The 27,100-nt window shown below is 39.5% G+C and overlaps 1 protein-coding gene across 1 annotated transcript in view; it reads right to left on the reverse strand.

Annotated features, from left to right (window-relative positions):
- ICE1 (interactor of little elongation complex ELL subunit 1) overlaps positions 1–26,754 on the reverse strand; it is a 58,775-nt gene extending 32,021 nt beyond the window's left edge. The window contains exons 1-10 of the mRNA XM_070587237.1: positions 26,416–26,754; positions 13,281–13,339; positions 12,655–12,683; positions 10,329–10,353; positions 9,441–9,552; positions 7,418–7,494; positions 6,400–6,437; positions 4,356–4,438; positions 4,100–4,139; positions 3,961–4,017 (exon numbers count right to left, since the gene is read on the reverse strand). Of these exons, the coding sequence (XP_070443338.1) occupies positions 3,961–4,017; positions 4,100–4,139; positions 4,356–4,438; positions 6,400–6,437; positions 7,418–7,494; positions 9,441–9,552; positions 10,329–10,353; positions 12,655–12,683; positions 13,281–13,339; positions 26,416–26,499 (604 nt within the window). The 5' untranslated portion in view covers positions 26,500–26,754. The remainder of the gene's footprint in view (positions 1–3,960; positions 4,018–4,099; positions 4,140–4,355; positions 4,439–6,399; positions 6,438–7,417; positions 7,495–9,440; positions 9,553–10,328; positions 10,354–12,654; positions 12,684–13,280; positions 13,340–26,415) is intronic.
- Positions 26,755–27,100: the final 346 nt, after the last annotated feature.

The raw sequence follows: 27,100 nt of genomic DNA on the forward strand, positions 1-27,100 counted from the left end.
CAGGTAAGTTTGAAAAGTGGGACATTTCAACCTCTTCTGAGCCAAATCCGCCTGTCACCACGTGAAAGCACATCTACTTTTGGTTCAAAATTCTGTGACCAAGTAGCTTGTCTACATTGTGATTTAACCTACCCAAAAGCCTGCTTCCAAATACTGTAATCCCCTTTGCTTAAATGACCTGACCAGGATCCCTGCTTATTACGTATACCCCAAGCAGCAAGCAAGGAACCTTAAAAAAAAAGAAAGAAAGTTACTTTTCTATTCTTACGAAGACTATTAAACCAGAGCTATGCCTATTCTAATTCAGCACTTGTTCATTACTTCTAATGTGACCAAAAAAAACTATCCATTTCCAGCAAAGCAGAAAAATATCATCACTGTGGCTTCATAACTTGAGAAGAGAAACTCTCATTAAGCTGAACTGCACACCTTCCCCCAATCCTTTAAAATGCTTCCTTTATCAAAATCTAAGGCATCTATGAGTATTTCTGGACTTTTCTACTCCATTGATTTGTCAGTCTCCACAAGAAAACCATGCTTCTTTAATCACAACAGTTTTACAATCATGTTTCACTATCTGTGCAGGCATGAGTCTTGCTCAGGTTTTTCCTGTCAAAAATTTTATTATTCTGAACATCTATTCTTCCTGATAAGTCTTCACCATCTGCTTGTCCTTTCCCGTATAAAATCTCAATGGGATTTTGAGTGAAACTGTATAATTATAAATACATTTGGGGAAAATTCACATCTTCATATTTTGAGCCTTTTGATCCAGGAATACAATGTTTGTTTGTGTGTTCAGGTCTTCTTTAACGCTCTCAGCGTTTATTGTTTTCCTCAGAGGCATGACACCCTGCGTTTAGGTCTTTTCCTAGATATCTGAAGGGTCAGTTGCCATTTGAGAATGAATGGGCTGTTCTTATTCCGTCCCTGTTCTAATAGGTTAATGAGGGGACATCGTGTGTGTTCACTGTATATATGACCATTTTCCCAAGCTCCTAGACTTCTGTTCTCCAGCTAAGACTTTTCAATTTTCTACATGGTCATATCGTTCGACATTATGACAATTCTGACTCTTCCTTATTAGTATTTACAGTTTGTATTCTTTTGTGTCTGCTCTGCGGCACTGCTTATGGCCTCCAGTATATACAGAATGAAGGGAACAAAGAACACGATTGCCTTCTTTCTGACAGTAATAACGATGCTCTTAATGATTCACCATGCTCAAGTTTGAGACTTCTTTTCTATCATTCCCTCATGAAATATTTTTTTATGAGGAACGGGTATTAAATTGAGATGATCATATCATTTTTCTCTTAACTAGTTGTTGCAGTATTCCTGAGATAAATTCTTAAGTCATAATTAGTCTATATTCTAAATTACTAGATTTGAGTTCTTAAAATTTCATTCAGTATTTTTGCACCTATATTTCATAGTGACAGTTCTGAGTCTGGAGGCTGTGTGTGCATGTTGTTATTAACTGGTTTTGGTACAGTGTTATGCTAGTCTAAGAGAATGAGACAGAAAGCACCATATTTTTCTAAGTTCTAAAACAAACAAAATAATAATAAAGACATTAGATTTTATTGAAGGATTTATAGAGCTCACCTGTAAGGCCCCTGGATCTTTTATGGTCTTAGATTTTTTAACTATTTTTTAAAATTTCTTCTGGGCTATTTTTCTGTTCACGTTTGCAACAACTATCCTGAGTCAATTTGAGTATGTTTTCCCAGAAAATGGTCCATTTCATGAACATGATCAAATTTAAATATAAATTTGTGAATTAAGAAATTCTCCAACCGCAGTTTTATAGCTTTCTCGGTCTTGGTGCTATTGTTTTTGTTTCTTGCTTTTTTGATCATACTAGCCAAAGAGCTGTTGGTTTCACCAGCACTGCAAAGATCCAGCTGTTAGTTTTAATAGTCCCAAATCAATTGCTTTGTTTCCTAGTTCATTAACTTATGTTTTCATCTTCATTAATTGCTTCCTTTTATTTTCTTTAGGTTTCTGTTACATTTTCTTACCTTCTTAGTCATCCATTCTTCTGTAATTCTTGCTTCACTTTCTGTAATTCTTGCTTTCTAAAATAATCACTTAAGACCACAAATCATTCCTTTGAATATCATATTGGCAATATCTCAAAGATTTTAATAAATACTGCCCTACTGTTATTTCCAAGACAGTTTAGTATTTCAGTTTTTATTCTGTTACCCAAGAGGAGCTTGCTTGTGTTTATGTGTTCAGTTACCAGATAGCTTTTGATTATGATTCTAATTCTACCCCCTATTTTGTCTGCCTTTACTCTCTTTTATTTCTGAGAAACATATTAATTAAAGTCTCCCATGAAAACACATTTGGTTATTCCCCCCAGAATTTCCAAGTGTTTTATTCAACATAGTTTCACGCTCTTAGGTCCATGATGGCAGTATCTTCTTGGTGAACTCTAACTTTAATCAATCTAGATATTCCCTTTTAATCCATGTAAATTCATTTCGAGGCCTGAATTATTTTTTGCCTTGTATTACTGCTTTCAAGTTAGCATTTGCTTGGAATTCCTTTATCCATCCCCCTATATGCAATCTTTTGCTTCATCAGCAGATTCCTGAAGTCTTCATTTATTTGGAAAAAGTGAAATGTACAACAGACAATATCCTTGCCCTCACAATGATTAAAAAAATACTAATTCTACTTGAGATAGTAACAAGTTCTTTGGAGAAAATAAAACAGAATGCTGGGATAGACAGCAACTAAGGAGAGGGGCGGGAGGGTTCTATGTTAAAGAGTAAGGCCCGAGATTAGCCAAATCCTAAAACAAGTCTGTCAGTCCAGAAGGGAAGATGATTAAATTCAACAGTTGCCTGGGCATTGGGAAAGCAAGTGTTGTCAATCCTCTACTCCTCTCAGCAATATCTATTCTCAAAGCCTCACCTTCCACACCTAAGAATAGGAAGAACAGAGTCAAAAGCACATGGAATTATGTATTAGTGATCATTATAAACAGCAAACCAGTGCCCAGGCAACTGAAAGGTGTGAAATGTTGAAGCCTTAAGCCAAGAAAAAGATGATCTTGCGCTCTGTGGACCTAGCACAGCTCATCAAGCCATGCTGTGGCAGCATCCCACATAAAATAGACAAAGATTGGCACAGATGTTAACTCATGGCCAATCTTCCTCACCCCCCCCCAAAAAAAGAATTTAGGGAAGAAAAAAAGCTAAAAGGAAACTTCTGAAGAGACACTATATACTTCAAGAAAACAATTTAAGAGGTTTTATTAATTTAGATTTGGAGTAAAAATAACAAGTTAGTGACAAGAAAACATCATTTTAAATTTATCATTACCAAAAAAGTACAAGACAGGCAGAAGAGAAATTCATAATCTCCTTTTCAAAAATGGAGAACGAAAACACAAAGAAGGAAAAGTAAACACAAAGAAGAGAAGTCATTTACAATGACACACTCAGTGATAAGATGTGCACCTAGACACGTGTGAGCCCCTGGTTTCATGACAACCACTTGACTTTTCCGTCTAACTTTTGGCCTTCCCTAAATTCTCCTATCTTCCAAAAATACACCATAGGGCTTTGACTCCACAGTGTGCCTGCCTGACTTTAACGACGTTTATATATTTGGCATCTAAGAAACTTATAACTTAATGAATCGTAACCTAATGAGAAAACTATACTTATTTACCGAAAAGTGTAGAAATTATATCTCTAATTAGTTTTTCCTTTCCCAAAACAATCCCACTTTTTGACTTTCATTCACTGTATTGTTTTATCAGACCACAAGTGATCATACACACAGATCTAATGAAGACAGGAAACAGGAGATGGCTGCTTCTAACAGGAAACATCCACTGAGCCCTGGAACTTCCACAATTATAGGTGAGAGCAACCAGCAACCTCCCAAACCACTAAACATAACGCATAGAAACTAAAGCAAAATTTCTAATATACTCACTTTTATCTATGCTTCCGTAAGAATCACTTGAAATTTGTGTTCCGATGTGTCTCAATTCTAAAAACATGGGGGAAAAAAACAGTTAAAAAAGAATATTGCATGTCAAAACAGAATTTTTAAGTATTAACTGAATACTCACCCTTTTCATTTTTCTGTTTAGAAAATTCATCAAGCCTTTCCTGTGAAAACAAAACACCACCAGTGTTTGTAACAGATATGGAGCACAGCCACTGGAGACCTCACGTGGGAGGGCACCCTAACGGGCACCGCTTCTGCTGTCACAGGGTGGCCTCAGCCCAACTCTCCGTGATTAGGATACACGACACTGACAGAGGACACTACGGAGCCGTGAAGCTAGGAACTTAACACGTGTGTGCACAGCTGTGGTCTATTACCTGTGTCTTCTTAAACTCCTTTTCAAGTATTTTCTTTTCATTCCTCAGTTGCTTGAAGTCCTGAGTTTGCTTGACGGCAGCCTCTTTAAGAGTGCAATGAAGTAAGAGACAAAAGTAATTTACCAACTTTACAACTACCACTGATGAAATACTCAAAATCTAATCTATTGAGCATCTAATTCATTTCTTAAAACTTGGAAACAAAGTTTGTAAAAAAGTTACTGTTCCTTCAGTAATATATCAGTCAGGGACAAATGCAGGAAAACTTTCTGTTGTAACTATTATTTATAAACCTAAAAATCCTTTCCAATCCCAGCACAAGACAACCCAAACCCTCTACTCAGATGAGAATCTAACACACACAACCTTTAAAGAAGGAGAGGCCACGGTCCCCTCTGTTCTTCAACAACCAGGAACATTTAAGTTCTACAGATTTAGAACTGTGGTTTTAGCTCAGAATATAGTTAATACCATTCTCTTTATTTGGGGCAAGGGACAATATTCTCAATGTCCACTACATTGTGACTCTGTCCTGGAATTCCCTTTAACAAGTTCATAGTCCTAACTGCCAATATCTTTAATACAGATCTACTTTCAAGGTATTTTTATAGCTCTTCTCTGGATCTTCAGCAAATTCTACATTCCGGTTTTTGCTTCTGAAGCACTAAATGGTTCAAACATACTATTAAGAATCTGAGCAGCATTGACTTTCCCTGCGTATGTTCACACACAATTGCGATGAAAACTAACATTTCACAAAATACCATAGTAACAATCCTTTGCTGATTCCTCTAACAAGCTTGAGTATTTTTTTGCCCAATTATCATGCCACAAAACTTACTACAGAAAAATATTTGTGTAACATGGAAAATAAAGGCTACACTTTTGCTTCAAAGGAAGTCTGTTCTAAAAGCTGCATACAGTCACACAGGCATTTCAGATCTCTTTAAAAACATTTCCTTCAATAGACACTTATCTCCACACACTAGCATGAGAAGGCAATACTTAGAAAGAACACAGTGGCGCTGTACTTACTGTCATACTGTCAATTTTGGGCAACAACAAAATCAGAGGAAAACTGTTATCAAAATATTTACAGAGTTTAAGTCTAAAAAACTGGACTTGATGTAGGTAAATTAATGACTGGAAGTATTTCCAGCAACTTCTATTCTACATGCCCTGATCAGATTAAATCTAAAGTCTCACTTCATACTCCAGGTGAAAAACAAGCCATTCTCTGGGGCAGAGCACTCTCAGCAGGACGAAAGAGCAAGAGCTGGGGCAGTGAGCCAGGGCAGGCAGAGGACTGCTGCAACCCACAGAGGCAAGGCACGGAGGGAGGACCACGCGCCAGGCCTGGGTCTGGCAGAGCCCCTCTTATCTCTACTTGACATTATTTCCACGTCCCAACCACCCAAAGAAGGTGTAAAAAACAGAACAGATCTTGAGTTGAGTTCCCGAAAGGGTTACCAGCTGCCACGTGAGGCCATACCAGATCCTCCCATGCCCCCTCTGCACCCCGCTACCTCATGGAGATGAGAGCCGCTAACTGAAAAGTGGCGAGAGGGGAGATCAGGGACAAAGTCGACAACCCCCAGTGTAAGGAATTTCATGGAAATCTCTCCACAGGTATGTTCTGACTATTCACATACCCAAGTTTCTTGATGATAAAAGTAGTAATCTTTTCTACTAACCACTTCTTTCATTAGGAAAAAATGAGAAAGCCCCATGAGATTCAACTTTCAAAATTAAATCCTTTTTAGTGATTGCTGCTTTTTACAGTAAAATTATGGGCTGCTATTATTTTGAGTGCAACAAGATTTCAAGGATTTAACACATTCCATTTCCATATTACTATCTGCTAGCTGAAAAGAGTGTAATATTCAAACTTTTTCCTAACGCTGCCCTTGACGCAGTCACCCAGGGATCCATCCTCAAAAAGCACACCAACTCAACTACTTGATCAAGGACTACAGCTTTGTGTAGTTACCAATGTCTGCATGACCAGCGACTTCTACTAACTAGAAACAACAGCGTCAATTACCTTCCAGCTTCTTCACCTTGGCTTCTAGTTTCTTCTTCCTAGTAATACAATTTTATAAATTAAAATAGTAAAAAAAAAAACCTATATATATATATAACGTCTGGTACATATCTTTTTTAATTGCTGAGACTTATCTAACAAAGAAAATGTTGGTCACAAGCATCCCCCATCAACCACTGGCATTACCAGCGACTGCTCTGAAGGCAGAGTGAACCTAAGCAAGAACAGTATACCATTAAGTGTGTAATCACTCTAAAATGGATTACAGAAAACTGTATTTTTCTGCCACGCCATGTCTGGGAGTTCTCCGAAACCGCAGTGGCCTCATCCATGTCCAGATAAGTTTCCTAGAGTCAGTCTAGGGTTAAATTAGGGAATGTCCCTTTTAGGAGCACGTATGGCAGGAGGTTTCACAACATCACTTTACCGGAGGCAGTGGCAGGAGAACTTCACATGTTTTAAGATGGATTTCTGTGTCAGAGAAGGTAGGTAACTCTCTGAGAAAGAGTCTCTGAATTACTGCTATCTCACATCCACATTAAACTACCGTATGTGTAGCTCACAAGTTTTGTGAATAACGTGAACATAGTATTCAACTTCAAAATAATCAACTGGATGCTTCTGAACAGCCCTTTATATTCATGGTAACAAGGATAGCCATTCTGTGATACCTGTGAAAGTACCAGTACAAAGAAAGGAGTTGATAATTATGTTTTCTTATACACAGATATACATGTATGCAAATATAATGGACGTAAAAAATTTTACGGAGTTCCTTCTCTGTGTAGCCCTTTAACATAGAATGGCTTACTCAGTCCTCCTTATAATCCTGCAAGGTAGCTACAATTTCCATTTTACAGATGTGGAAACCAAGGCTGAGACCAACTAGTTCAACATCACACAGTTCATTTAGGCCAACAAACACAAAGACAGAGAAAAAAGAAACACTACTCATTTAAGGATTAGCTATTTCCAAAGATGAAAATCCTATTTCCATAGGAATTTTAACACTACTTACTGAGCATCAGTTTTCAAGCATTCTTCTTTTACACGAGCATATTCCTGATGAGTATCTTGATATAACTTTAGAGAACTCTAAAAAAGAAGTATATATTACCAATTTGAAAGTCATTTGTCATCAGTGGTTTGATTCTGATAAACTAAATTATCACTTAACAGTATGAAACTAACCAAATGAATAAATATATTAGGCAAGAAACAAAAGTACAATTCACTGAACATTCCGGTGGATATAACCACAACCTTAACAGTAAATGTAACACGATTAACAGCATAATCAAACAAAGCCATAAAATTTAAAATACACTAATTTTAAGGTAACTAACTCCAAATCTTTATAATATTGAAAAGCTAACATTTTGGTCTCAAACTTCAACAAAACCTAAAGCAGTTTCAGAGCTTAATAAATATAAGCTATAGTTACTACTGAGCAAAAATATAAAACAGATCACTATACGGAACAATCACTGAGAAAAATGCGTTAATAACAATCAATATACACACCCTGACGGCCACCGTGGAATGGAAAAGAAACTGTTACTGAGCGTTGCATCAGAGCACAATGTGTTTATATAATTCTTTAATCACCACAGCTCTGAGAGACAGGCTTTATGACCCTTTTCATACACAAGGGGTCTGAGGAGCCACAAGCTGACTCATTCTTCCAAAGTCACAGTGAACGAGTGACTACTTAGGGCTTATAATCCAGGTCTGACTGCAATGTTCATGTTTCCTCTCAGAAGCAGCTGACGAGACTATTCTATGATCAGAGTCAGACAAAACGCAATGTCGTAGTTGTTTCTGTTTAACTTTCACTGTGCAGTTAAATATATAACAGACTTTCCACACAAAGTGGAAAATCTATCACTGTTAAAGTATGTAAGACTTCAGACACATGCATGGCACTACTAAAATGGCATACTTTGCAGACTGACAGGCACAAAAACTATCATGAAAAGAGCTGAAAGAACAGGTCAAGAAGCCAAGAATCATTCCAGGTTGGCTACGACTTGCTACATGCAACCAGTTAACTTTACTGGCTTTAATTTCTTTTTTTTTTTTTAACTGTAAAAGCCATGAATTATCTTCCAAGATTTCTTTAAAAAGCAAAACAAAATTTATATAGAAAAGCAAGTTTATAGTATTGTAAACAAACTGTTGTACTACAACATTTTTTTTTTTTTTTGCTGACGAAGATTCACCCTGAGCTAACATCTGCTGCCAATCTTTCTCTTTTTGTATGTGAGTCGCCATCACAGCATGGCCACCAACAGATGAGTGGTGTAGGTCCACGAGTGGGACCCAAACCTGGGCCACCGAAGTGAAGCACACCAAACTTCACCACTAGATCACTGGGGCTGGCCCTACTGAAACTTGATTTTTTTTTCTTCTTTTTGGTAGTGAAATGAGCCCTGAGCTAACATCTGTTGCCAATCTTCTTCTTTTGCTTGAGTAAGATCAGCCCTGAGTTAACACCTGTGGCAATCTTTCCTCTATTTTTTTTGTATGTGGGTCATCACCACAGCATGGCTTGATGAGCAGTACAGTTCTGCACCCAAGATCTGTACCTGTGGACCCCAGGCCACTGAAGCGGGCTGTGTGAAATTTAACCACTATGCCACAGGGCCAATCCCTGCAACTCAATTTTGAAACAAAGAACATGATTTCCTTGTTTTTAAGTCTGAATTTCTGCATGTTATTTTATGTTTAAAACAGGAAAAAGTAAAAAGGCAATCAATGCAGAACACATAGAGCCATAAAAATTCACAGCTAGGTTTCTCTACTGAACCTCTCAAAAAGCATGAGCAACTGGCACAGTATTACAGAGTTAATAATTACTCCAAGGACCAAGCCATTAATCAACTACTTCAATTTCCACTAAGAACAGTGATGCACTTAGAGAGTCTTGATCAGCATTTATTTCCTTTGTTAAGACAAAAAAAAGTCCCGTTATCCCAATTTTAGTAAATAAGCAGATCTTAATTAAAGATAAACCTTTGTGGGAAAGTTACTTCAGTTACCTTTTTCTCTTCTAATTCTGCTTTTAAAGATCCCAGTTCTTCCTGACATTTCTGCAGAGGAGAAATTTTTTGAAGCATCTGTTCCACTTGATGATGCAGAGTGCTGTTCTCTCTAAAAATGGACAATGCACTAACATTATTATAAAAAACTATTTATAATGAATTATTAAATACATCTGGTGATTTTCCATTTTATTCCTAACTCAAACAAAAAATAAAAGAATCTCTCTTTTTAAATACATTCCCTCTATTTATACCAACATAATCTTCATGTTGCTTTTTACTTCTTTGGCATTTAATCTATTTCTAATAAAACTACATTAAAAAGCCAGTTGAGAAATAAGTACAATACATTCTCAATCTGCTGGAGAATACGTTAAAGGACAATATGCCAAATCATTTGGCTCTTCCAATCTTGAACTCATCTCCATTTATTCAAATTAAATGACAGGCAATTTTATGATTGAGTTTATAACCATGTTTTGCCTTTTTCTAAGTGATATATGTAATTAGAGTATGAAACCTTACTAAATTTTTAAGTATGTCTATTTTAACTTATTTAAGACTTACAAGATAAACAACCACATTAAATAGTCCAATTCATGTAGACAACAATAATTTGATAGCAATAAACTTCATTTCAATGGCAACATGGTCAGTAAAAGTTATTGAACAGTCAAGTCAAATGCCAGCTCATAACTTAGGACCTTAGTAAGACATTCATTTGAACAATTTAATAGTAAGGAACATGTGACTTGTTCTTTATTATGAGTACCAAAGCAACATTCTATAATAATGGATCAGTCCTATGTGGCATTTTGTTTGAATCTGTTTAAAAATTGAGTGATAATGTCTACCCCAAACCAACTATGAAAACAGTTAGCTTACCTTCTTGCAAACTGCAGCTGTAAAACTTGTTAAAGAAAACTCTGATAATTTTATCTACTAATACTTGTCTGAAAATAAAACTCATTTTAAAACTATCTGAACAAACTGTGTTATGTACATATAGGCAGGATCATCATTTCTAGAAAACAATATTCAAAGTTCCATCTATAACATAGTGATAAAGCTTTTTACTGAGTTATTCCTATTTACCATAACATGTATCAAAAGTCAAATATCTGCTTCTCTAAATTAAAAAAGGTATTTGGTTAAACATACAGTTGTCTAATATTAAATTTCAAGAATGAAGACAAAGTAATATGCAACTAGTGGAAAATACCTTGAATCCAGTATATATCAGATTCCCCAAACAACCTGTCTTTCATTCCTCAAACAGTGAGAGCACAATTCCAGCAAGCCAGAGTTACGTACTTACTCAAACCATATATAACTCTATTGAATGAGCAATGAGAAAAGACATACAGGGTAGACACAAAATCTAGACAAGCCCTCACTTTCACAATTTACACAATTTGATAACTTCATTTCCTATCCCATGGGGCCAGTAAAATGGTCTAGAATAGCAAAACATAATTCCTTTAACTTTCACTTCCTATAAATTCTTCCTCATATCACAATATACCAAATGTTTGTTTGTAACAACACGTCGATATCCTCTTCTATTAGACTGTAAGCTTCTCAAGATTAACGAGTATATTTTATTTATTCTAAATTACTGAAGTCTTTGCAAGAAAGAAACGTTCAAAAAATATCTGATGAAATAAAACATACTCTCTGCCCCCTAGTAAGAGGAACTAATAAACAACAAAACAGTCAGAATTACAAAAAGAATAAGGAATCAAGTTTTATAAGAAAGCCACATTAAACCTGTAACATTGGCACCTCAGGCTGTAGGGCAAACTGCCGCATACTTGATGTACAACAAATACATATTTTGGACAAATGCAAATCTGTTTTTTTTTAAAAATCAATATTTACCTATAGCTGAGGCTGAAGCTGATTACCGTATCACAGAATAAGAATTCAAGAATAATTTAAAAGTTTTATCGATTTTTAATAAATTTTAATAATTTTTATTTAAAAGTTTGTAGTCAAATTTTAGAAAAGTAAATCAATACTTGCCCTGCTAGATTACAGCTGTAATTACCTCAAAAAGTTATGCCATTTCTTCCAAAAAAGGATATAATGCTCTTCTAATACTGGAATTGCCTATTTCCTATTTAACTAAGTAAAAGTAGTTGTAGTAACTATTTTTGTCCAACGTTCATAATCAAAGATATCACTCTTGCAGTAATATACATTTATAGGTAAACAGATTGACACTTTCAATAATTAAGCACAGAGATTTCCAATTTCGTATATTTTTTAATTTAAAAATTGAGATACTAAAAATAAGTCTAAGTGCTATGCCTTGATTTTATTACTATAATCACACAAATTAGACATGATGGTACCAACACAAACAAAGAATCAGTGATCAGGTGTTATGTTCAGGAATGCTAGAAATAATATGGAAGCAGGCCTCAAGTTACTAACAAAGTCAAACAGCAGAATCTATCCCAATAGTGACACTGAAGCCGCACTTTGGTGAATCCCTGGAAGTATATGTGTGTTTATTTTTACAGGAGAAATTTATATTTTTACAGGAGAGATTTAATTCAGGTAAGTATTAGCACCACACGATGCAGAAGGATCAATCATACACAGGATTTTCACCCTGCCAAGAAAATATTTAACCAGAGGTCAACTAACTACAGGCATTCTAAATGGTTACTGAACAAATCACGACTATCAGCCCAAGAACTATCTTGTGAATAGAAAATTACTCTATATTAATACATTAATGTATTACTATACATTAATTCTCCACAAATCACGAAAATAATTAACAAAAGTCAATTTCCCAACATTCTGAATATTCCTAGAGTGCCTTTTCCAGAAATCCCAAAATAACATTTTGATGGTATGTTCAGCTTCAAATTACCCCTAAATCTAAAAAACATAAATCACGTCCTCAGTACAAATACAAAAGACCTACTCACTAAAAGGTTCTGAGACCTTAAAAGAATCAAAATTGGTAACAAAAACAAAATAAAAACTGCTAGCCTCCTTATTTTAGAACTTAAACGAGTATTAAGAGTAAAGACGAGCAGTTTACTATGCTTGTTAGAAGCACTCCCTAGTGGAGCCTGTAAATATTGCCTTCCAGAGGATAACTATGAAAATAAATTATTACATCTCTTTAAGAAATTATAAATAAGTAAATTCAAAAATTCAAAGGAAAAAGCCAGTAAAAGGATATCATCACATTTCTTCTGATATTCTGTTAACAAATTACTGCAACAAAGAAAAGAAGTAGGTTATTTTTTAAACCTAGAAAATATACAATGTTAAAATCATGTTTCAAAATAAGCAGGGCACCCTTTCTTCCTAGGTTTCCTGCAACAAATTTATGCCTTGATATATATATAACCACATACACATATACCTTAAATTTCTTAAAGCACTGTGCTGATATATGAGCTTTCAATCTAAAAATTCCTTTGATTTAAGTAATATCTTAGCCTATAATGTCAAGTGACTTTTACAGAATTTAAAAAAAAAAATCAAATCTCACACCATGGCTATGAAATACTGTATTTGAGGTCCAGCCCGAAAGCTAAGAAGGCTTTGAAGATAGAACAGCTTTTAAAAAATTCCAGTTTAATAAAAATCACTTCCAAACCCATGAGCCCTGTTGCAAAGGCCTGTGGACCAATAACAAAAGGTTCTTGTTGCAGACAGGGCTCATAAGTTTCATTATAATCAACACCATGTTGGCCCCAGATGAGAAACTCAAATTCTCCTTTCAGCCCGAGTGGTCTACACCACAACCTGCTCCAACTGTTTGTCAGGTTTACAAAATTCAGCCCAAATACACGAACACATACTCACTCTGTATTAATAATTTTTTGCTTCAAGGTAATTAATGCTTCAACATATTCATTTAAATTCTGAAAGAAAAAAACCTACAGTCAGTTTATTTTTATAATATATAAACTATTTTTTCTGTAACTTATTATAAACACATTGTTTAATATATTACATGAAGACAGAAACGTATACATCTATTATTTAGACTGTGTATAAACACACAGATTACTCTGTGAGCCCGTGTTCACTCTCTCTGCATGTCTGTCTTTACCTGAATGATGCTGCCTCTTTAATAGCAAGGTATCTGTAAAGATGCTTTGACTGAGTGCGCTCAGTCACAGTGAGAGCTCAATAAAAAGTCACTATTTTAGTTCACTGATTACTGTTAATCATCAGTCTACACTGTACTCCAAACTGTTTCTGAAACGATTTAAGACAATCCAACAAGACACATAAATTATAAAAAATAGCAAAAACTAAAAATATCACGGGAAGGACAAATAGGAATATTAAAATGAGGTGGAGATTAAGTGAAAAGTTCATTTTATAAGGATCTACATTACACTTTAAGGACCAACTACAAATCTGGCTCTAAATTATTGCCATCATCTTGACAGGGAAAACAACATTAGTTACACTGTTTACAATGTTCCTAAGATTTAAAAACAAGCAATTTTTTTTTTCTTTTAAGTGACTTCTTTAATGTCTCCTTTTTTCATTGTTAAATACTTCAAAAATAAGAACTTATTTTTAAGCATAATCACAATAGCCTTTTCACACCCAAAACAATAATTCAATAATATCATCTAGACTGAGCTCAATTTTCACTGATTATCCTAAAAATGTCTTTTTCTAGATAACCTAAATGAATCGGAAAATTACAGTAATATTTTCCTTTATGGTAACGTGCATTTTCTTTGCAGTCACACATGTAACATATATTAAAATAAAAATTGTACACATTCAAATATATAAAGTAAATAGTATAGGTTCTCTTGTAAGCCCACCACCTGTCAAAAACCACTCTTGCTTTCTGTATACAGCCTTTCAGAATCGTTAATGCACATGTAAAATACATTTGGATGCATTCAGTTCAACTGATTCTTCACTGAAGAACACTTAGGTCTTTTCAGTCTTTGCTTCAGCAGGAAATGAACGTCTTTGCCCATTCCTCCACGAGACACTTCTATTTTTCCTTAGGATAAAGTTCAAACAGGCTCTCTACATTAGTGATAGTCTGTGAGCTCTGATAATCTCAGCCATATTTCTTTCTCATTTATATTCCTTTATAACTGAAATTGAGAAATTTTTCCCATCTCTTCTGGCTATTCATAGTTTTTCTTTTATTAATAGCCCCTTAAGGGGCTAGCCCGGTAGCATAGTGGTTAAGTTCACACACTCCACTTCAGCAGCCAGGGGTTTGCAGGTTCACATCCTGGGGTTGGACTTAGTTCCACTCCTTAGGCCACACTGTGGCAGCGTCCCACATAAAATAGAGGAAGATTGGCATAAATGTTAGCTCAGTGACAATCTTCCTCAAGCAAAAAGAGGAAGACTGGCAACAGATGTTAGCTCGGGGCCAATCTTCCTCACACACACACACACACACAAAATATATATATATATAACCCCTTTATATTGTTTGCTCATTGGTGTGGTTGCACTTTTCTTATGGGCTGCAATATTTGAGCGAGAGTAACATCTCACCACATGTTATAAATATACAGATGTACAAATTTGCCAATTGATCATTAAAATATAACCACATAGCATATAGAAGTTCTAAACATTCATAGTCGAATCTGCCATTTTTTTAGAAATTTTAGTTTTCTGATATAATTATAAGGCTCTATCCCATCCAAGATGCTAAAATAAAAGGATTCTTCTATGTTCTTTTGTGCCTTTACTGTTTGTATTCAAATCTTTAACTACTCTGAAGTTTATTTGTGTATATAGTAGAGACTCTAAACATTGTAAATCAAAAGAGCAATGAATGGACTATTCCTTAGCGTTAGTGTATTTGGCTCCCCACATTAAAAAAAATCTTTCATTAAATACGAAATAAAATCTACAGAGTAAACAGATTTCTGCACAGAGAGGAGAGAGAACGCATCTGCTTTTAGTCCTTCCCTAAAACTAGCTAAAACTACAGTCAAGAGATGTTTTTCCCCCTAAGGGAAAACCCACAAATACGACAACAGGTTAAAAGACAAATGGACACTGGAAAGCAGATTCAGGGCACTGATTTACAGACCCAAGAGAGCCAGCAGCAGGGAAAAGTGAAAAACAACTCAATTTACACTGCAAAACTTCAAGAAACTTGGGAATCAGTGACAGGAGGTTCCTCTGAGAAAGAAGGGAAGGGAGATGGCACCAAAAAGAGAACTGGTTGCAAGCTTTCTGATAAGCATTTAATCCTCAAATTCCCACCTCTCTGCCAAGCCTCCAGAAAATTGCTCCTCCCCCATCCAGCAGAAGGAGGTTTGCTTTATGAAGTTTCTGCCTGGGGCACTGTGAACACTCAGGGCAGGTAAAATGGACCAAAAACAGAAGGACCAGATACACCTATCCACAATGACCTGAGACTGGCCGCTTGCTTCTCTCCACTAAGCTTCCAGACGGTGGCAGCCAATGCTTTTGCCTACTAGAAGCTCTTTCTCTGAAGAAATCTAACCAGCCTAGAGATAAGATCTAAAGGTACTGACAGCAGATATTCTTCAACCAACAAATGGTCCACCCAGACCTCCTGCAATGAAGCTCAGGGTCCAGAAGCCCACACATTCAGCGCTTCCAGCCAGCATAAGTCTCTGCTCTTAATATGTACAAAGAATCAAAGATTTCCAAACATCAAAGAAAAACATGTAATATGAAAGAGATCAAAACACAACAAGCCAAAGCAACTTGTAGTAAACAAAAACTGGGAAACTCCAAAAATATTAATTAATATGATCTGAGATAATGATGTTATATTCATGAAATAAGAGCAAGAAGCTATTTTTAAAAATATTTAGAGTCCTAGCAATTTTTAAAGAAAGCTCTAAAAAATTAAAAACATAAATACCCACTAGGATGGCTGAAATCAAAATGACAGACAATAACAAGTGATGGTGAGGATGTAGAGAAATCGGAACCCTCATACATGCCTGGTGGAATATGAAATGGTGCAGCTGCTGTGGAAAATTGTTTGGCAGTTCCTCAAAATGTTAAACAGCGTTAACTATGATCCAGCAATTCCACTCCTACGTATATACCCAAGAGAATTGAAAACAGATGTCCATGCCAAACTTGTACACTCTTATGTATAGCAGTATTATTCACACTAGCCAAAAAATGGAAATCAACTAAATGTGCATCAACTGATGAATGGATAAACAAAATGTCACACAGCCATACAACATGATTATTAGGCAACGAAAAAGAATGAATGATACATGCTACAACATGGATGAACCTTGAAAACATTATGCTAAGTGAAAGAAGCCAGTCACCAAAGGCTGCATGCTGTATGATTCCATCCATATGAATTGTCCATTACAGGCAAACATAGAGACAGAACATAGTGTGGCTGCCAGGGACTGGGGGCGGGGGGCACAGAATGACTGCTAACGCTTAACGGGTTTCTTGGGGGGCGGAAGGAACATGTTTTACAATTACATAGTGGTTACCAGTTGCATAACTGGGAATATACTAAAAACCACTCAATCGTACACATTAAAAGGACGAATTTTATGGTATGCGAATCCTATCTCAATAAAACTGTTATAACTAAATTAAAAATAGGAAAGCAAAATGAAAGATTCAAAAGATTTCATGAAAAGTTGAAAAAAAAATCTCCCAAAATAAGGCAAAACACAGACATGGGAAGGAATAAAGAAAAATAAAAACAAAGTCAGTGTAAAAAGTCTCACATGCCCAACAGCAAGAGTTCCAGAGAGACTACTGCAAGACAAAGAGACAATCAAAGAAACACTGGTACTCAAGAAAAAAACCCAGAACTGAAGCCAGAAGTTTCCAAATTGAAAGGGTCCAATACATGGAATACAAACAGGATCCAAACCATGAAACATCAGCACAAAATTTCAGAACATCAGCGACAAAGCTAAGATCCTGTAAGAATCCTGAGAAAAATAAAAGGAAACAAGCCATGTACAAAGAACCTGGTGTCACAACGGCTTCAAATTTCAACAATCTAGAGACCTAGAAAACTAGTCTTCAAAAGAGACCTAGAAAGCAAGCCTTCAAAACTTTGAAGGAAAATGAATTCCAAGGCAAAATTCTGCACAAAATATCCATCAATTGTGATGGTAAAATAGACATTTTCAAATCTACAAAGTCTCCATAAGCTTACTTCCCCAACATCCTTGCTCAGGGAGGTACTGAAGGATGTGAACGTGCTCCACTGAGTAAACAGAGTAAACCGAGAGGACAATGTGGGACACAGAACAGAGGGAACGAGCACCTGGGAAGGCAGCCGTGCGCCAGATGAGAGCAGGTCTGAAGGTTCAGGAGGGAACTTTTCCCTTAAGAAGAAAACCAGAGTATCTGGTGGAATGAAAGGATTAAGAGAATATTTCTGCCTAACTGGCGAAGAACTGCAAGTGAACGGAGGTTGTCATCATGCATCTAAATTATGATTATTTTTTAAACAGAAGCGTCTTCCTCTTTTTTCCCCTTCTCTTTCGAGTTCTTTGCTAGTCATCTCATCTTCCCCACTTTGTTTCCAGATGCCATTATGTAATGTCAAACACTATGCCAGAGACATTCCAGAAACCTCAGGCTCTAGAGTCACGCACAGCTGGATTCAAATTCCTGTTCCACTGCTTTCTGAGTGACCTTGGGCAAATTTACTTAACCTGGCTACCTCAGTACCATTTCCAATTTCATAGATAAGGAGACTGAAACAATGAGAGGTCACATAACTGGCTTGCTATCAAGATTAAGTAGAATGAGCCTATTAAAGTTTGTTTAACCCAGTTCCTGGCATATATGAAGCACTCTTTAACATTTTCAAGGTGAATAAGTTGATTAAGGATGTAATCATTAATCAGGAGAAACAAGAAAACACACAGGAAAGGAAAAGTAATCGTAATTTACTCCAGAGTTCCACTCTGAATAACATAATAATGTCAACCCTGAATACTGACCAAACCAAAACCCTAACTACAATGAGATCATGGTGGGGGGCAGGGGGGTGAGGTTCAGGTGTGACGGAGTACAGGGCAAAAAGAGCCTAACCCACACCTTTCAAAATCAGAAATCAAATATGCCTAAAACTGAGAAACAAGAAGCAGCAACATAAGTCTAGTATTCAACAACATGAAAATTCATTACAAAACACCAACAGTGCCAACAATTAAATGCAGCATCTCCTGGCAAGGGGGGATAGGTGGGGCTGGGGGCTGCTGCCTGTCTTAACAAATGCTGTATATCTGGCTGTTTCTCTAATTTATGATAAAAATAGAAATTTAAAATTACAAAACATAGCCTTGTGCAGTGGGGAAAAAACTCAGACTAAGTGAAGATGACTTCTTGGTTTCCTATAGCACTCTAGCCTAACTTTTTTCCTAAGGCCTGGTTGCACAGCAGCTCAAATGTGGTCAGATAATGCAGTATCCTAATAAAACATTCTTTTGTTTTTCTCCAATTTGAGTCAAATGTCACTTATGCTGGTTGCAAACAAGGGCTCTAACTAATGAGTCTCAGAATTGTGAACATTCAGCAGGCTGGGTCTGAGCAGACATCTACGCATGCAGGCACCACACTACTGCTGTCCAGCCCTTAGGGAAGGAGGGAGCTGCAGGGTGTTGTTCCCCTCCAGGAAGGGTTAGGTGGTACAGTTTCTTTGATTATTGCTTTTCTCCCAGACATCCTGCTCTCTTCTTCTGGAACTTCTATTATAATGTCTACTGAAAAGCTCAGATTTACTCCCAATTCTCTCTTCCAACTACCATCTTCTGTTTTTCTCTGCCTTCTGGTTGAGTTCCTCCAGCTATACTTTATAGTACTTCACTTGTTCACTAACACAATCCCCAGCACAGCCCATTCTGTTACTTACACTTTTTATTCCCACTTACTGCTTTTCTAAAGCACACTTTTAATTTTACCCATACAGTATCCTCCTAAGTGTCACTGTGAACATTTAGCACTTGAGAAAAAGAAAAGAAATCCACTCTGTGCTTCCTATCTTCCCTTTCCTTGGGGAAGTGGGATCAACAGTGGCTGAGCACACAGGGTAAGCTGGGAGTGGGTGGCAAGGAGCAAGCCAGTAGGCCTGGGGCTGACAGAAGTGGACAGAGGAGATGGCCAGTGAGTTAGTAAATGGAAATACTAAACAAATAAGTAAAATATATAGATACACAGCAAATAAGTAAACATACAGATGATAATGGGATAGGCAATTGCCCGAATCAACCTCAACACTACTAACATCGTGGGCTGGAAGATTTTGTTGTGGGGGCTGTCCTGTGTACTGTGGGATATACTCACTAGCTGGCCAGAGCACTCTCCCACCCAGGGTACATGTGCAGAAAAGAGTTAGACAACATGCCTGCGACTGCTGTCCTTAGAAAGGCCTGCTTGCAAGGTGAGCCCTTGGCTAGCATCTGGGAACTTGGATTATAGGAGGGTTCCCGCCATCTTCCAAACTGGTAAGACAGGCTCCCTGTGCAATGTGTTTATGCTGAAACCTGCCCTCCTTCTGGGAGTCTGGAATCCTGATAAGGGCAAGGAAGGGGGTGCCCATGCGACCAGCCCCAATAGACTCTTTGGGTCCTGAGGTCTAAGGAGTGCCCCTGGTAGACAACACTTCACATGTGCCATAAGACACTGCTGCAGGAATCCAGAGAGCTGATTCCTCGCATCTGGCTGCCTCTGGCTTTCACCCCACATACCTTTCCTCTTCTCTGATTTTGCTTTGTACCCTTGCATTGTAATCAAGCACACAGGGGAGTAGGGCTATATGCTGAGTCCTTCCAGCAAACCACCGAACCTGGGTGCGGTCTTGGGGATCCCTAACAGTGTAACCACCAAAAACATCTCTAAACCTTGCCAAACATTCCCCAGAGAATACATGGCCCTACTCCTTAAACTTTCATGAACATGAAAGACAGAGAAAGACTAAAGGAAGGTGGCTGAAGAGATATGACAATGATACACAACACAGATTCCTGACAAGACCTTGAACCAGAAGGGAAACAGTTCTTCCTGGTCCTGTAAGTAAATCTGAATGGGTCTATGGATTGGATGGAACTGCCACACCAACATTAACCTCCTGATTTAGATGGCTGTGGGCTCATTATGTTGGGAACTGTTCACACTCTCAGGAAACACACCCTGGAGGGTGAAGTGGAGAGAAAATATCAATGATGAAGCAAAGTTAGAAATATCTTAACAATTTGTGAATGGCGTGAAGAGAATACCAGAATTCTCTGTACTGTTCTGGAGACTTTCCGGCAAGTTCTAAATTATTTCAAAATAAATTATTTTTAAAAAATCACAATAATTGCTTTGCTGGGGGTGACTGAGTCCTCTCTGATAAGCCACGTTTCCTCCTTCTGTTTGCTAACTTGTTATTAACTGCTCTTATGTAAAAATTAAAGTCTACATTGGGGCCGGCTGGGTAGCGTAGTGGTTAAGTTCATGCACTCTGCTTCGGAAGCCTGGGGTTCACTGGTTCAAATCCTAGGTGCGGACCTACACACCGCTTGTCAAGCCAAGCCGTGGTGGTATCCCACATACAAAACAGGGAAAGACTGGCACAGATGTTAGCTCAGGGACAATCTTCCTCACCAAAAGACAAAGGAAAATTAAAGTCTACATTGATCTCTATCAGAGCTGAGTGTGACTCCTGGGCTGTTAGCTAGGACTTCTGTGTGCTTTCCCCTGGCACAGAGTGCACTGGAACCAGGCAGGAAGGTGGGAATGCTCAGCCCTCTCCAACTATGCTCCGTGAACACTCACCCAGCAAAACCAGCTGAGTGGCTCTGGTTCATGGGAAGGGAGATCCCAGGCTCTCGAGCCTCGTTGTTAGCTGCCCTTACCTTTCACTTTGCACTTAATCTATCAGAATGAACTTTCTCCCCGCCACATCTTTGCACCTCTCATCCCCTCTGTCCACAACACTCTCCCTCCATCTCTGCCCTCTTCAACTATAAATCATCCTTCAGACCTCAATTTAGCTTCACTTCTTCTATGAAGCCTTCAAGTTCCCTCCTAGATGCACTGTGTACATTCCCCAACAAGGTACTTTTTACATCATACTTAGACTGTGGGTATTTCCTCACTCATCTGTAATCTCAACTAGAACATGAACATCATGCCTCTCCTGTTCATGATCGTTTTCCAAAACACACCATGGCATCAGAGACACAATGATGCTCGTTTGCTAAATGAATGCATTACAATTTCGTGAGCATTCCTTGTAATAGCCATTTATGAATCAATACATCTAGGGGAAAATACATTTCAAGTTCCAAATGATGAAGTTCAAACCACTGGCAATTATCAACGGGAGTCCAGCACAAGTTTATGTAAATAACAGGCTCACATCTGCTCCAAGGATAGCCAAACACCATCTATTCTGAATCTATTCTAGTTAAATGAGCTAAACAGTATAACCATGTGCTCATCAAATTCTCATCTGGATTCCCAAGAGAGTTAAGTTGCTTTGCTGTGCAGTCAATGCAACTGGTAAAAAAAAAAAAGGGGGCCTCTCCTTCACCAGAATAAAGCAACTTATGCCAGCTTGACTTGAAACCACCCAACTTAAGACTTCTTTAATTGTATCTAATATCACTAGAGTAAAGATCCACGCTGGTTTATGACTACCAAAGTTCATCAATCCATATGGACGCTGGGCCATAGAGAAGTGATAACATTATAATCAATGAAGGTAAGAAACAGAGATAGGTGATATGTGAGACTGCAAAAAAAAAAAAAAGGTACACAAAATGTGGTCAGTCTATCCACTTCTGAATCAAGCAATGATCTCGGCACAGGCACTGTATCTCTTCAACCACTACAAAAAGGAGGGCAGGGAGAAGGAAGACATGAAGGCAGATCTCCAGTGCAAGCAACACTGTTCAATTCAGGAAAGAGACAGCTAGCCTCCTATCGCAGTTCACAGCGCTGACAGTCACAGCACTGATGCGAGTGCCTAGTGCAGACAAGGCACCTTAACAAGCTTCTAAACCTTCTGCAAGATCCTGAAGTTTCAGCGTACTAAAACTACCCAGCAGCACATCTTCTCTGTACGGAACCTCTTTAGTTTCTCTCTCGCACACGTTTAACTGAAGCACAGAAGCTGCTGTGGAACTATGGAACACCTGCAGAAAGGTCTTTCCTAAGGGTGGTAATCAATCGACTGACGAATGCAACTGCCTGTTCTCAATTCTCACTCTTTCTAATCTGGATTTCCTACATACTTCCTGTTTAACTGTCTCTTTATCTGTCTCTCCTTTTCTCACTATTCCATGTTTGCCTTTCTCGTTAGCCAGCTAGTTTTTCTTCACTGACTCCTCATGATCACATGTACTCCCATGAATTGCCACAAAGGTTTTCAGTGTTTCTTCTAAGTGAAAGAAAATACTCCTCCGTTCTCCTATCTCCATCACTCCCCAAATAAAACTCTTACAATGAACTCAGCACCCATCTAACCTGGCCTCTTCTCTATTTTCTTGCAAGTACATTAGGGTACTTTGGAGGCACGGTGCTCCAAACAACAAATGTGAAAACAGGTGAAAATCTCCAGTTCTGATGTCATTCCAAAACTTCAGTCCCACATTTCCAACATCTTTTCCACCTTGGTTTTGCTCTCTGCTACCTCTACCTCAGTTCTGAGTCACTCAGGTTTCAAATCTCTCACCTTCTATTTCCCTGACTTGAAATCTGTCCCCTCTTTGCATAGTTTCTCATATCCAGAACCTTTTTTTCTCTATTCCCATTCCCAGCAAACTTCAATTAATCCAGGCTTTTATTATCACTAGTAATGCATTAGTAAAATAACTGACCACAGCTAGCTGCACCTCCTCTGATCATCCTGCACACCAGCACCAGTTATTTTTACTATGCAAAACCCTTCATTGCGCCATGATGCTGACAGAAATAGATACACAACTTCAAGATGGTTACCATTCAAGGTCCTCTATAACCTGCCATGAGCCTCTTTTTTCAGCCTTACTTTGCAATACTGAAGACTTGTTTCTTAGACTCACTCACAACTAACCAGCCTCTTCCCCTATAAAAGCATTCTAGGCAACAGAACACCCAAATGCAATGGAGTGTCTGGATCTAGGGAAGAGGTCTGCAAATTAAGGCCCGGGGCCTGTTTTTATCAATTAAGTTTCCATAGAACACAACCACACCCATTCCTTTAGGACCGTCTGCGGCTGACTGTACTAGAATGGCGAGTTGAGTAGCTGGGAACAAGACCACAGCACCTCAGTTTTTATGCTCTTGCCCCTTACAGAGAAAGTCTGCAGACCGCTGGATTTAGATTTAGCAGGATTACTCCAATGCTGTTCTGAGAACCAACAGTGTGATCCAGCAAGGGTAGAAGGAGGGAGACTCCTCAGGAGGCTACTGCAATCATCTCGAGGCCAAGATCACAGAGGGTGACAAGGGGTGGAAGCACGGTGCGGGTGGGGAGATGGTGAGAAGTGGATGGATAACGAAGGCAGAGCCAACAGAATCAGGTGATGGACTGGATGCACGTAGTGAAAGAAAGAAACCAAGAACGACATCTAGTTTCTAGCCTAGCAACCAGAAGGATACAGAAGCAACCAGAAGGATACAGTTGCTACTTGTAACTAAGATGGGCACTACTATGTGGAGACCAGGTTTTTGAAAGAAGATCAGATCCACAACTGAAAAGCATAATTCACACCAGTTGTTCTTCTGCACAAAAGCCTCCAGTGACTCACTATTCTTTCAAAGTACAAGCCCAAATCCTTACAATGGTCTAAAGGGCCCACATAATCAGGCCTTCCTCTGACTTCATCAGATTCCCCAATTGCTACAGACTGTTCATTCCCTCCCAAAATTCATAAGTAGAATCTAACCCCTAGTGTGTCAGTGTTCGGAGGGAGGGTCTTTGGGAGGTGATTAGGTCACAAGGGCGGAGTTCTCATGAATGAAATTAGTGCCCTTATAAAAGAGACCCCAGAGAGCTCTCTTCTTCCTTCTGCCATGTGAGGACACAGTAAGAAGACAGTAATGAACCAGCAATCAAGCCATCACCAGACAGCAATTCTGCCAGTGCCTTGATCTGGGACTCCCCAGCCGTCAGAACTGTGAGAAACACAGTTCTGCTGCTTATAAGCCCCTCAGTTTATGGTACTTTGTTTAGCAGCCCCAAGCAGACTAAGACACCAACATTCACTCTACCCCAGCCACAAGGGCCTCCTTGCTCTTCCCCAGCACTCCAATCAGAGTTCCTATGTCAGGCCTTCACACCTGATCCTTCCACTGGCTGGGATGCTCTTCTCCCAAGGTATCTACAGAACTTATTCTCTCACCCCCTCGGCTCAAACATAACCCTCTCAGTGAGGCCTTCCCAGGAATCCCTATTTAAACTCCACCAGCCATTGAGCCCTTCCTCACCCATTTGTTCCCCTCCAACTTCTCTGCTTAATTTATCTCCAATGCTTTTATTACCTTCTCATGTAACTTGTTTAATCTGTCTTCTCCCCCCGACCTCTTAGAAGGGAAGCTCCAAAAGATCAAGCATATTTTTCTCTTTTTTCACACTGCTGTAACTGCACTGCCGAAAAAAGAGCAGGTGATCAATAAATACTTGTTGAGAGAATGAGCAGGCCCAAAGAATAAATACAATTTATTAAAGATTCAAGAGAATTTCACTGATGTTCCTGAGGTTCGGAGGTAAAAAAAATAAATAAATAAAAGCATGTTATAAATGCCTAACAATGCAGCTCAACTCAGACAATGATTTTACTATCATTTCTCCTTCTATTCCAGAGTGCCAGCGCATGACTCCCTTTTCTCCCTAGCCTGACCTCAACACCTAAAAAAAAAAAAAAAAAGCGTCTCCTGATGGCCTATCTGGCCTACATTCCTTTCCCTTCTGGTCTCCTTTCAGCAGCTATTCTCTCCTTTGCACTTTGCTCATACCAACCAGACCTTGTTCTGCTCCTCAAAGACATTTTGCTCCTTCTCACCTCAGGAACCTTTCCACCTGTTAACCTTCTTATCTAGAAAGCTCCTCCAACACCTCTTCCAGTCTGCTCCTTCTCATCAGGCAGATCTCCCAACATCACCTCCTCAAAAACATCTTGCCTGCCACCCCAGCCCAGAGACAAGACCACCATTCCAATTCCTCCTTTATTTTCTTCCTAACACTTAAAACCTTCTAAAGTCTTATTTTCAGAAATATATCTTAGTTAGAGCAGATCTTACCAATTTGTTCACCACTACGTCCCTCGTGCCTAGAACACTAGATGGGATAGGTGATAATTACAGCTAGTAGGTACGGTGGTGGAGGGTCCCACTTTACCATTAAAGACACTAACATTAAGAAGTTAGACTCCCGACATCAGACAGCTAGGAGGGTCTACCTGGAATCGAGTACTTGAGACTATTTCCATTACTGCACAAGACCTGGGGCCAGACACTAATTAACTCCTCTTCTGTCACTGTAGAGAACAGTCCATGCTGCTATTAGAAATTTCCAGTATCTGCATGTCTTTGATGAATAACCCTCTTAGCCAACCCGCAAGTCGCCTAAGATCGTGCCCCCAGGCAAGAAACATTTAAAGATGAGCCAGAACAATCACAAATGTTGTCCTCGGACAAGTAACTTCCCTCAGCATTTCGCTCATCCCTCACCAACCTAAAAGTCAGCCCTGAGGAGCCCTGAGGCTGGGTCAGTGAAGGAGGGACCCCTCCAGAACTCGCTCACGCCGCCCCCTACTACCACCGCATCCCGGTAGAAGTCGGGGTTCCAAGCCTCAATAAAGCAAAGGAAGCCAGTCTCAAGACAACCGCAGGAGAAAAGGGAGCGGGAAAGGGAGGACGAGGAGCACCCGCAGGGGAGCGGGAGCAGAGCGCGGAGGCGGAGCGCGTGCGGCCAGACCCTGCAGCCGCGCGTCCCGGCAGGCCGGCCGAGGCCCTCCGCGCCCTCGGCCCCGGGGAGGCACCGCACCTGCTGCAGGGAGGCGCAGCCCTGGCACCGGGAGAGGTCCGCCGCCGTCCCCGGCGCTGCCGAGTGGGTCTCGCCCGGCATCATGGTGCCGCCGCCGGGCCCACTGGGCCCGCGCGCCTCAGGGACCCGCGGCCTCGACCCTGTGCTGCCTCTGCTGACGCCGCCGGGGCCGCCGCCTGCCAGGCCGCTTCCCACCGAGTCCGGGCAGGTCCATCCGTGCACAGAGGTCCCCGTGGAGCTGGCGAACGGCTCTCGGAGCCAGAGCCGTCTCGGGCACCAGAGAGAAGCGCTACCCGGCGCGGCCCCCGAGCGCGACGCAACCTAGCGAGGACCCCGCCCCGCCCTGGCTCGCCCCGCCCCTCGCCGCGGCGCGGGGCTGTCTGAGGCCTTGCCTGAACAAAATAGGGATAAGAACAGCTCCGCTGCGGTGGGGAGACGCCCACGCAGGAAATATCAGGAAGGGCGAGGCGTCGGAGGTGCACTCCTTCCACTGTTTATGGGTTAATCTTTTATTGCCAGCTTGCTGCGTGGCAGACTTTCCACAGACACCTAAAACCTTCCCCGAGGGAGGCAGGTGACCCGCGATGAGGTCACTCCAGGCGCCTCCAGGACACAAAGGACCGGTACCGGGATGGGCAAGTGCGGGATTTATAACTGGAGGGAGCGGCGCCGTCCTCGCCGGACG

The sequence above is a fragment of the Equus przewalskii genome, chromosome 20, assembly GCF_037783145.1.
Source record: "Equus przewalskii isolate Varuska chromosome 20, EquPr2, whole genome shotgun sequence".
NCBI classification, from domain to species: Eukaryota; Metazoa; Chordata; class Mammalia; order Perissodactyla; family Equidae; genus Equus; species Equus przewalskii.